General features: G+C 51.3%; 4 protein-coding genes across 4 annotated transcripts; 3 read left to right on the top strand and 1 right to left on the bottom strand.

Annotated features, from left to right (window-relative positions):
* Positions 1–735: 735 nt before the first annotated feature.
* On the top strand, positions 736–2,184 carry UV8b_03061 (uncharacterized protein; the record flags this gene model as incomplete). The annotated part of the gene is made up of 8 exons (XM_043140559.1): positions 736–773; positions 837–906; positions 1,001–1,036; positions 1,127–1,259; positions 1,320–1,412; positions 1,484–1,540; positions 1,612–2,083; positions 2,151–2,184. The coding sequence occupies 8 exons, from the start codon at positions 736–738 to the stop codon at positions 2,182–2,184; spliced, it is 933 nt and encodes a 310-aa protein (XP_042996493.1).
* A 1,266-nt stretch (positions 2,185–3,450) lies between these two features.
* Positions 3,451–5,133, bottom strand: UV8b_03060 (uncharacterized protein; the record flags this gene model as incomplete). The annotated part of the gene is made up of 2 exons (XM_043140558.1): positions 3,451–4,023; positions 4,153–5,133. The coding sequence occupies 2 exons, from the start codon at positions 5,131–5,133 to the stop codon at positions 3,451–3,453; spliced, it is 1,554 nt and encodes a 517-aa protein (XP_042996492.1).
* Positions 5,134–6,428: 1,295 nt separating this feature from the next.
* Positions 6,429–9,014, top strand: UV8b_03059 (uncharacterized protein; the record flags this gene model as incomplete). The annotated part of the gene is made up of 1 exon (XM_043140557.1): positions 6,429–9,014. One exon carries the CDS (start codon positions 6,429–6,431, stop codon positions 9,012–9,014), a length of 2,586 nt encoding a protein of 861 aa, XP_042996491.1.
* Positions 9,015–9,808: 794 nt separating this feature from the next.
* Positions 9,809–11,686, top strand: UV8b_03058 (uncharacterized protein; the record flags this gene model as incomplete). Its single annotated transcript, XM_043140556.1, has 5 exons — positions 9,809–9,870; positions 9,946–10,007; positions 10,075–10,154; positions 10,272–10,976; positions 11,069–11,686. The coding sequence occupies 5 exons, from the start codon at positions 9,809–9,811 to the stop codon at positions 11,684–11,686; spliced, it is 1,527 nt and encodes a 508-aa protein (XP_042996490.1).
* Between the last annotated feature and the right edge of the window lie 362 nt (positions 11,687–12,048).

Here is a 12,048-nt window from a genome sequence, read left to right as displayed (position 1 = left end):
TTTTAAAAATATTTTTGTCAAAATATCTTTATATTATTATGTAGTATATTTTTATTAAAGTTGAATAGTAAAAAAGGTATTATAATACTTGAGATTTTTTTTTGGAAAGGTATTCAAATGCAAAAACTTAAAGCCTGCAGTAGGACTTGCTTTCCCCACCGACTGCAGCCCTGTTTTACTGGAACCCAGTTGCCTAGGACGCCTAGACACCTTCTGTGTCGGCCCAGGCTCTTAAAGCTGGCCACTGTCAACTACAGCTGGGAAGCTATGGGATCTGGGCCGTGCTCCAAGGCCGCGAACGGAGCATCCCAGTACAGAAATTTTTACGAGATCAATCTCTTGGCTTCACCCAACCCTCCCCGAGTCCCGACATCATGAATTGACCTCGGCTTTGTTGCTTGCTTATCTTTTCGCTCCAATCTGCCTTCTCGTCCGCCACTGCTCCTGGAGCAGTGATTAAAATCCGACACCTTCATCACCCCTGGTACGTCGGTTTCTCTTGACGCCCTTTTCCCTCCGCTTCATTCACTTGACCACCCCTAGAACAGGATAGTACGACACTCTGGCAGGCTTCTGTTTGGACTAAACGACTGCGGGCAGCTCTCTTCTATCAAAGTTTTCCAGCACCGGCTACATCTCACATCCTCTTTCGTCGGCTGCTCCGAGACACGCGCTGCCAAACTGGCTGCTCTAGACGCCAAAGCCTTCGGCAGAGCTTCCGAAGCTGTGGCCGAAATGGCCCAGCCAGTTGCCGACTCAGGCGAGGATTATGAGTAATTGCCTCCTCGCATTTCCATTTCCTGCCTAGGAGATGCTGACGTTGATTCCTTGCAAAGCTACGAATCCCTGCCCCCCAACTTTTCCTTGTTGCAAAATATGGCAGCCGGGGCCTTTGCCGGCATTGCGGTACGTCCAAGTCCTTGGCTTCTTATTCCTGCGCCAATACGTGGCTGCTTTTATCGGTCATAATGCACCAAAGTTGACTCATAAATCTGGTTAGGAACATACTGTCATGTATCCCATCGATGCGATCAAGGTATGGTGTAGAGGCTCAACGAGACCGTTATGCGAGACCTTTGTTCACCGACGGATTTTCACAGCAGCAGGCTAAGTAATGACGTTTTAGACAAGGATGCAAGTTCTCAATCCGAATTCTACGACAGCTTATAGGGGCGTTCTTCGCAGTACCTATCAGATAGCATCAAGAGAAGGTTTCTTCAGCTTGTGGCGCGGAATGTCTAGTGTCATAGTAGGAGCGGGTATGCTTACGCAGTTTTATATATTTCCGAACGGGCATTCCATAAGCTGAACATTGCTAGGACCGGCGCATGCCGTATATTTTGCCACATACGAAGCTGTCAAGCATGCTATGGGCGGAAACAAGGCCGGAGTGCATCATCCCTTTGCCGCCGGTAAGTCTGGCATGCTTGCCTAGCCCTGCATCATAACGACTACGAAATGCATGGTGTTGACCATGCTATAGCCACAAGTGGTGCTGCTGCCACCATTGCCAGCGACGCTTTTATGAATCCTTTTGACGGTATGGTTTATCCAGCCTTGGCCTTCGCGCCTTGACTTTGGCGGAGCAACGGCTTATCACACCCTGTCCAGTCATCAAACAACGAATGCAAATTCAAGACTCGAGCAAGATGTATCGATCGATGGTTGACTGCGCGAAATATGTCTACCGAAACGAAGGCATAGGCGCGTTCTACATATCATACCCTACCACCTTGTCCATGACGGTGCCGTTCACTGCGTTACAATTCCTTGCATACGAATCTATTTCAACCGCCATGAACCCAGAGAAGGAGTATGACCCCGTAACGCATTGCCTGGCGGGAGCCATCGCAGGAGGACTCGCTGCCGGCCTTACCACTCCCATGGACGTGATCAAGACGATTTTGCAGACCCGGGGTACGTCGACGGACCCGCAAGTACGGAACGTTAACGGCTTCCTGGGAGGATGCCAGCTACTCTACCAGAGGGAAGGCTTTCGAGGATTTTTCAAGGGCGTACGGCCACGAGTAGTCACCACTATGCCTAGCACAGCCATCTGCTGGTCTGCATATGAGTTCTCAAAGTATGGAAAGCAAACGAGCAACTTGTTCGAATTCGGTCTGGATAGCTGGCTGACCCGAACACTTTAGGGCATATTTCATTAAGCGAAACGACTCTTCGTGACAAGAAATACCTTGAAAACTTGGCCCAATAATGGTACGCGTGACAAAGAAGGAGCAACTTTGTCACCATCCTTCAGTGGCGGTAATCACAGAGGTCTTGAATCACTGCCTTGCGTTTTATCGTCGCTCCCAAATATTTATAATTACACAACTTACGTCTGTCTTGGCAGTACGCTTCATTACTTTCACCAAGACACCGTGTCCGCTATTTTTCGAACGAGGTAGGCATAATTGATGTAAATAGATCGTCATGGCTGTTTATGGAATTCATGGCTACAAAAACCGGAGAAGGGGGTTAGGATCATCTTGACTGCAGTTAAAAGTCAGCTATTTCGATTGACACTGGGGTACTTTTATGGAGATGCCAGCGGAAATGCCTCGAGGAGAGATGTCAAAAATTCGAGCTGAATTTGTGCGACTGGTTTGATACGAGCTTTTGGTTGTTTTATTATGCGGCGGCGTTCGCTGTTGGACAAAAGACATGCGGGCCTCGGGTCTAGGGGCCAGGGCTTTCGCGTTGCAGTCCCGCCCAGCTGCTTACAGGGGGTCAGGATATCGAAAATATCGGCAGACTAGGCTACTTGACCCTATCCCGAATCACCAATACTATTTATTACCCAGGATACAAGCTTTTCAATGGTCCGAGCTCACCTGGCGCTGCTGATGTTTGCGGTGAGTATTTCTCCCATTGGCTGATGGGATTGGAATTTTGGTTGGGCGATCAAAACAACAAGACGTCCTCAGGCTGATGTAAAAAGTTATCCACATTCCGAGGTAAACATTTTGGCAATTAGGAAACACATGCACGTAGCTTTTCTGTCTTTGGGCTACCCGGCGCCGAATCGCCGCTGATGGCGCTGGTACCCCAGCATAGCTTGCTATCCCGGGAAGAACGGCCCTCCGAAACGGGGTCCTTGTCACTGGCCCCGACCAGGATGGAGGGCGGATTTTTCAAGCATTTCTAATCTTGCGTGATGTTCAGTGTTGAGGTTGAGCTAGTCTCCTTGAATCAGACATATAAGTACCCAAAGCCTCAGCTTCACGGTAGGATGGAGGGAGGGGGGGGGGGGAGGGTTGCATTGGGGAGGGAATAGCACCTTCAAGGAAACCATAAGCGACGGTTCAGCGCGAGGATCATCGAGTAGCGCGGATCACGAGACTTGTCGCATACCAATTGAATGTGTCGGCACTGGCTGGCAAAACGTCTTTATTTTCTCCCACACTATAATATACAAGAATTCCACCTTCAGCATACCGCAGCACTGCCTCAGAATCCAAAGGGGCCACCTCCGCCAGGGAACTGGAATTTAAAGTTGGCGCCGCCTCCTTGTTGGAACATGAACGGGTGCCCTCCGCCAAAGGGACTGCCCTGGTACGGGTTGGCCTGTTGTTGCGAATTGGGGTCGTCTCCCCGATCAAAGCGCGCGCGGAGTTCTGGGTTGCTGAGCACTTCGTACGCCTCGTTGATGGAGGCCATTTTCTTCTCGGCATCCTCCTTGCTGATGCCTTGTTTGGCGGCCTTGTCCGGGTGGTACTGCTTGGATGCCTTGCGATACGCGGATTTGATTTGCCTCTCGTCGGCATCATTGGCCACTCCCAGCACTTTGTAGTAGTCCTTTGTTTTGCTGCGCTTGAGAGCGATGTGCGCCTTTTCCAGAATGGCGTTGACCTTGTCCCTCTTGTCAGGCCACCGTTCCGCAGCCTTTTCGAGCGCCCGAATGGCTGCCTCGTACTCCTCGCGCTTGTAGAGCGATTTGCCCCGGTACAGAAGGCCCCAGAAAGATTCGGGATCCGCTTCAATGGCTTCCTCGCAGTATTTGGAAGCTTCTTTGTGGTTTGACTAGCAACAGCTGTTAGCTTCTTTGCGATTCGTCAAGGGACCCGCGGGGGAAAGGGCGGTGGCAATTGGGGTGTGGATGGTGTAACAAAGGGGGGGAAATTGGCGACAGATGGGGAGTTCGTTATTCACCTCCGAATAAGCATGGCACACCATTTCAACCACCTTGTCAGACAGCCTTGTTCTTGCATTCACGGGTATTCTACCAGCCTGCCTCAGCTCCTGTATCTGCTCCTTGACAGTGGTAAGCAGGCCAGGCTCATCGCTCGTTCCTACCAGCGCCCGCCCAGCTGTGGTGAATTGACCACGGTTCAGTTGGCTTTCGGCCTTGGAAAACGCCTTTTGCACACGCTTCTCCTGCTTGTGGAGGCTTTTGCAGACCTTGGAGTCGGGATCCGAGTGCAGGCACTTCCTCACTTGCGCCAAGCCGTTGTCAAGGTCCGCGAGTCCGTAGAAAGTAGTTGCGGATATAAAGACGTGAGGATCGATGTCGCCGGGCCGAAGCTGCAAAAGGTGATGCAAATCGCTCATGCCCTCCTCGATCTCGCCGCGTTCGAACCTGCAGCGGGAGCGCAATTGGCGTAGAGACGGCGCTCGAGAGGCAACGAGGATGGCCGTACCTGCGTAGCTCACGCACTCCTCCCATTGCTGCAGCTTTACCGCATCGTTGGCTAGCTCGGCAGCCTTCTGGGCTTCGGCAAGCGCCTGGAACTCGGGAGACTCTGCGCCTTTGGCGACAGACAAGTACTCGGCTCGCGCGCCATCCCAGTCGGCAACCTTGGCCTTGATCTTGGCCAGCTGCAAGTGCGCCTGTTCGAATTCCGGCTTCAGTTCTAGAACTCGCCCAAAGTCCTGACTGGCCTGGTGAGAGCGGCCCAGGGAGAGATACGTGGTGGCACGCTTGAACAGGGTCAAGTAGTTTGCCGGGTCCTTGGCAATGGCAGCGTCATAATACGCCAGAGCCTCGTTTGTTTCGCCTCTAGCAAGATGCGATTGCGCCGAGGTCAATAACGCGGAAATCGGCAGGTCGGCAGGGATATCTTGGGCAACGCAGGTTCTGACGGATGCAAGCAAGCCTGCGGTGACGGCCAGGTTGGAAAAGTCGACTCGCATTATCGACGAGGGAAAGGCGACAACGCAAGCCAAGTCTCGCTGCGATGATTTATTGTACGGAGAAAGACCAACAAAAGGGAATCTGATGGTGTAGTTCGCATGTAGTCTTCGAGCTCGGGAAATTGAACCCACTCGGAAATCTGGCTCCACGAAGCGGGAATCCGAGCGGCCGGCGCCAACTTGGATTTGAGTTTGCGGTTGTAGGATCTAGGCCTCTGTTACGGTGGCCTGGATGGCAACTTGATGAGTCGAGCCGGGAGCGACCACGGCTTTGAGTATACTCCGTACAGTGAATCTTGACGAAAGGGAACGCTTCCAGAACCGGTAACAAGATGAAATCGAGGAGGCTAGTCTTCGCGGAAGAGGAACCCGAGGCCAGACCAGAGTTACATTTCAGGATACGGTGTCAATTCAACGCGTCTCAACACCTGTGTAACGAATGAGAAAAGTAAACGTGTACTAAATTTACTAGGAGCCGCCAGCTGGCAGGGCACGTACCCAGGTACCTCCCGGCATATCCCTGTGAGGTAGCGAATGCCCGCCCCACCATTGAGCCTGGGACGATTTTTCCTCCTGTATGCAGTTATCGGGGCAGGAGTAACGTCCATATTTTTTTTTATTTTTTTTTTATTTTTTTTTGGACGGCCTAACGGAGGCACTCCATTCTCTGTGCAACGTCTTCGTATTGACTTCCAAGTACCTAGCCTTTTCGGCATCTTTGGAGCAGGAACGCTTTCATGGTTTGGCTGCCCTAAGTCGATGATATACTGCTGATAATGCAACTAAATATATTATAGTACTGATAATAATACTGCTAATAATGCCGCACGTCATGTTTACTCTTCTAGTCATGGTGAACCTGCTGGTATCTCTGCCACTTTCCGATACCGGGGGGAGGGAGGGGGGATCTTACAACCACCAGGGCAAACGCCGGCGAACCAATCAGCATTAGCTACATACCTCCTAAGGAGATAGTAGCTTAGTAACCACCTAAGGTACTAGTACTTGTGCGCACCTCGACCCACCTTCATTGGACTGTTTTTTTTTTCGTAAATTTCTTCTCTACTGTAGAGATCTGGTCACCGAATCCCACAGTTAATCTGCTGGCATTTACGTCTTTCAAGCACTTGGGTCACCCTTGTCTTTTCCGTGAACGAAACCCATGAGCGCAACACTATAATCGAGCTTCCTGTGTTGGAAAAATTGTGTGCTCTTGTGTGAATATATCCAAATTCGCTCGAGACCTTCGGCGTTATAGGCTCCCATGTAGAAAAGTCTGCTAAGCCTGAAAAGACATGCCAGCAAATTCGCTCCCGGAGCTGCAGCAGAAGCTGTACAAGCGCATGGGCATATGTCCAAACTCAAGTAGTAAGAACACGGCAGCTCAATCTAGGTTGCTACCTGCTCAGTCTCGAAACACTTCGCGCAAAGAGATCCGGAGACGGCTGAGGACCGATAAAAAGCTTCGGAGATACTCAAAACAGTATGTTGAAGAAACTGGAAGAGAAGACATAATCCCTACGGCATCTCGTCCAGCACAAAAGTCGTCTTCGTCACATAAAGCAAAGTCGGCACTAAATGATAGCCATGCAGAAATCGGTGGCCGGGCAGTCCATGACCAAGATGACACTGACGACTCAGACTCGCCGGACGACGCATCAGGTGATGAATCGATAGAGCAGTATGAAGACGACGAGCATTACGAAGAGTCAACAGATGAACCAGGGACACCTAATGTCCTCCGGACACAGCTCGCCCAGGACGATGCTGAGATTGCAGAGCTCGAGAGGAAGCTTGGCATCAAGAAAGGCCGTCGGTCTCTGCCACAAGCCTTCAAAGATGACGGTCTTGACGAACTGCTCGAACAGGTTCAACAAAACGAGTCAAGTAGCGAGGACGAGATGAAGAAGCGAAAATCGGCATATGACGACTGGCTGTCTTCGAAAAGAAGAAAGGTCGATTCTGCCAACGAGATAGCTGTTGATTACCGTCAGCCATCCGAGGACGTTGCCGAATCGACAAACCGCCAACGACCTAACGGCCACGTTGTGGATTCCGTCGCGCTTGATCTCTCCGAGTCAGAGGCGGTCGAGAATGACTTTGGTCACGCCGTCGATGAATGTGGTTCCGATACCGAAACCCCTAAAAGTACGCAATTTCTACAAAGGGAGAACCCCTACGTCGCCCCAAAGGTACACAATGCGAATCTCAAGTACGTGCCACCATCAAAGAGGCATGGTGACGACATTCAGAGATCTCAAGCCAGTGGCCTTTTGCAAAAAAAGATCCAAGGCCTCATCAATCGTTTAACAGACGCAAATCTTCTTTCAATCGTGCAGTCTGTTGAGAAAATCTACCAGTCACATGCCCGAGCTGATGTCACTGAGACTCTCGTCGACGTCATTCTGGCTCAAATGCGGAAGTCGGAAAGCTTGCCAGATCAGTTTTTCGTTCTAACTGGAGGCTTCTCGGCGGCAATTTATAAGATTATGGGTTCCAGCTTTGGATCGCATTTAGTCCGCGAAGTCGTGAAGGAGTTCACCCAACAGTATCAGCTTGCTTCCAACGAAGCCGATGGTTCAGCAGTCATCAAAAAAGAACCTGCAAACTTTCTCACCTTTTTAACGCAGATGTACGTGTTCGAGATCCTTGGGTGCGGCATCATTTTTGATTACATGGAGAAATTGCTGGATCGCCTTTCAGAACTCAACGTGGAACTTCTCCTGAGAATCTGCCGGATGGCTGGAAGGCTGATGAGAAGAGACGACCCCAAGGCACTCAAGCATGTATCTCATATCCTTGCCACATCTGTTTCAAAGATGGATCGCGCGAATATCTCTGCGCGGACCAAATTCATGGTTGAAACAATCCACGGCCTCAGCAGCACCAAAGCCAAGACTAAAGGAGCGGATTCCACAACCGTATCCGAGCATGTGATTCGCATGAAGAAAAATCTCGGAGAACTCAAATCCCAGTCTCGACGACTAGATGGGTTGGCACCTATGGGCATACGCCTGAAAGATGTTGAAGATGTGGAGAGACATGGGAAGTGGTGGTTGGTGGGGGCCAGTGTCCCCGAATATCGCGACGCAGCTGAAAGAGCAAAGATGAAGTCTAAAGCGGTGACGGCTGGCGACGATGCCGTGCCAGACGACGACGAGGACATGGACTTTGTCTTGCCCGACTATCCCAAGAAGGCAAGGGCTCAAGGATTGACTAGTTCGGTCCAAATCGCCATATTTAGCGCCCTTATGTCAGCCATGGACTACGAACATGGGTACCGTCAATTCTTGGATCTCAACCTAAAGAGGGATGACCAGCTCGAAGTCACTCGTGTGTTGCTCCAATGCGTTGGAAGCGAGCTGGACTACAACGACTATTATGCCTTGGTGGGGAAACAAGCTTGCACCAATAGCAGGATCAGGTTCTCGTTTCAGGATCGGCTGTGGAGGATATTCCGCGGTCTAGGCGAATCCTTGTTTGGCGAAGGGGAGGATGATGAAAGCACTTTGGAGGGAGAAAGGATGAAGAACGAACGGCGATTAAGCCACGTTGCCCGATTCTACGCGTCACTCGTGGCTGAAGGCGCGCTGAGTATCAACCTCCTCAAACCGGTGGAACTTGCGAAGATGAATCAATGGACTTGCCTGTTTGTGGAAACGCTCTTGCTCGGCTTGTTGCGTAAATGCAGGAGAGAAAAGCGTCAACAAGACGCAACAATGGAGCGCATCTTCGGCCCTTCGAGAGACCTACCTACTCTTGCCGCGAGTCTACACTGGTTTCTGAGGAAGAAACTGTCCAAAACCAAGCTCACCACCGACAAGGAGCGCAAGGGAATCCAGAGAGTGAGAGAGAGGGTCCAGGCACTGCTTCAAATATAAAGAGCTGGCATCGACGAGCAAGAAAGCAAACAATATAGCAATATGTTACTCTACAAGCAGGCGAGCAATGACGAAGTCGAGCAGCTAGAGTTGCAAACTCTATGAATTAAGATAAGACACACTCATCCGCTGCAGGGCTGGAAATTTGCATGCAATCGTCAAGTGAACAGAGTTGAGCTGCCAGTTAGCTATGGCGGCGATACTACTAGTATCTCTTACTATTGGCAAATGAGCTGGAATAATCTCTATAATATCTCTTATAGCTAAGGCAGCTATTGTAGCTATTGCTGCCAGTTGGAATGCCGCTACATTATACGGCAATTCCGACCGTTAACTGAAAGACTGCGGCAAATTGGCACACGTTTGGCCACTATTCCTTCTACCGGGCAGGTAAGCTGTTGCATCAGGGCCGCAGTTTACTACATGCCAATAGAAAGGACTTGACTTGGCGGCTACAATCGCCTCAAGACGGCAGTAAGACGGCAGTTGGACTGCCCAACCTGAGGCACCAAGGCGCCAGGCATGCATTATTAATATCTTATGGGGCAAAAACTCACTGGGGATACGTACCGGATGGTTTGGGGGTTTGGGTTGGGGCCCGGCCGGGGGGAGGCGCTGGGTCCAGTCTGGTGCCATGAAAAATCAATTGCCATTTCTGCTCTGGGGCTCTAGGGCTCCCTAAATCTGGCGCAAAGCCTCCCCAGAAGCTCTCCGCCTCTCCGTTTCCCTCCACAACATCACTGCCATCCCGCACCCGTTGACCGATTCGTTTTCGGAGATACCGGCGCTTGAAAATGCTCGCTAGCCGGTTCTTATCTCGAAAAGCCGTTAGGCTATCGTCCTGGCAGCAGTCAACGTGAGTCCACCACGGCTTGGAAGCTCAACGCTTGGCCTGGTCGTGTCATTCGACTAATTGCAGCTTACGTCTCAGGTTACCCACAGTTATTCCCTCGGCGTCGATGCGATGGAGTCGTGGGTTTGCGTCAAGTTCTGGTCTGTCCATTGTATCGCTACCGTACTTTGATAAACCGGTCCCGAGGACTGACAAACCAATTTGCAGAAGAAAAGGATCTGGTCATCATTGGAGGTGGTGTCGCTGGATACGTCGCCGCCATCAAGGCCGGACAGGAAGGCTTGAAGGTATGTTGGCTACCCGGATGAAGCAGCTGTGCCCTTTTCTTTTTTCTCTTTTTCTTTTTCTTTTTATTTTTGTTTTTTTTTCGTATTCTTCCCCAGGATCCTAACCCGGGCCCTCAGGTTGCCTGTATCGAGAAGCGTGGCACCCTCGGCGGAACCTGCCTCAACGTGGGCTGCATCCCCTCGAAATCGCTCCTGAATAACTCGCACTTGTACCACCAGATTCTGCACGACACCAAAAATCGTGGCATCGAGGTTGGCGATGTCAAGCTCAACCTGGCCAACTTCATGAAAGCGAAGGAAACGGCTGTCAACGGTCTCACCAAAGGTGTGGAGTTCCTCTTGAAGAAGAATGGTGTCGAGTATATCAAGGGCGCAGGCTCCTTTATCAACGAGAACGATATCAAGGTGGCACTCAATGATGGTGGCGAGACGACTGTGCGGGGCAAGAACATTCTTATCGCCACTGGTTCAGAAGCTACTCCCTTTCCCGGGCTCGAAGTGGACGAGAAGCGTGTCGTTACCAGCACTGGTGCTATAGCCTTGGAAAAGATTCCCGAAACCATGATTGTCATTGGAGGCGGCATTATCGGCCTCGAGATGGCGTCGGTGTGGTCCCGGCTTGGAACAAAGGTCACTGTTGTGGAGTTCCTTGGCCAGATTGGCGGCCCTGGGATGGATACAGAGATTGCAAAGGCCACGCAAAAACTCTTGAAGAAGCAAGGCATGGATTTCAAGTTGAACACCAAAGTCGTTGGCGGCGATAAATCCGGGGACAAGGTCAAATTGGATGTCGATGCCGCAAAAGGTGGCAAACCGGAGACTGTGAGTACTACTGTTAACGTCCCAGCACAAAAACGTGACACCGCCTTGCAGAAAGTAGGGAGAGTGGTCAGAAGCGCTAATCTTGAAACAAGCTCGACGCCGAGGTTGTTCTCGTCGCTATTGGCCGACGCCCATACACCCAAGGGTTAGGCCTGGAAAACATTGGCATGGAGCTTGACGACCGCGGCCGGGTCATTATTGACTCGGAGTACCGAACCAAGATCCCGCACATTCGATGCGTCGGAGACGTCACCTTTGGTCCAATGCTTGCTCACAAGGCGGAAGAGGAAGCTGTTGCGGTTGTCGAGTACATCAAGAAGGGCTACGGCCACGTCAACTACGGCTGCATCCCCTCGGTCATGTATACCTATCCCGAAGTGGCCTGGGTCGGTCAGAACGAGCAAGAGCTCAAGGATCAGAAGATCCCGTATCGAGTCGGCACGTTCCCCTTTAGCGCCAACTCGCGCGCCAAGACCAATCTAGATACCGACGGCCTGGTCAAGATGCTGGCCGACCCGGAAACCGACAGACTGCTCGGCGTGCACATCATCGGACCCAATGCTGGCGAAATGATTGCGGAAGGAACTTTGGCCCTAGAGTACGGAGCATCCACCGAGGACATTGCCAGGACATGCCATGCGCACCCGACTCTCGCCGAGGCGTTCAAGGAGGCTGCCATGGCCACCAGCTCCAAGGCTATCCATTTCTAAAGCGACCTAGAAGTGTAGAGAAAAGAAAAGAAAAAAAAAAGGGGGTGGGGGGGAAGCCAGCGATGACCTAGGGTGCCTGGTTAGAAGAGCCAGGTGCTGGATGAGGCTTGATGGCGGTCACGGAAAAGAGATTCTTTTTAGCATCCACCTGCCCTCGTTTCAAGGGGCCCGGCCCTCTGTATACATTTATATTCCAGAGTGTAAAATAGTAATCGTACGCTGTCTTGGCCAAGGAAGGCATGGGAGACGCGCTGCTTGCTTGCTTGCTTGCTTGCTTGCTCCGTGTCTCGTGTTATTCCTGTACTCTGTTTACTCTGATTACTCTGCTTAGTCCTGACCTGAACCTGGCAAGCCGCGCATTT

Source organism: Ustilaginoidea virens, chromosome 2 (genome assembly GCF_000687475.1).
Source record: "Ustilaginoidea virens chromosome 2, complete sequence".
Lineage (NCBI taxonomy): Eukaryota > Fungi > Ascomycota > Sordariomycetes > Hypocreales > Clavicipitaceae > Ustilaginoidea > Ustilaginoidea virens.
This window is presented reverse-complemented; position numbering and strand designations above follow the sequence as displayed.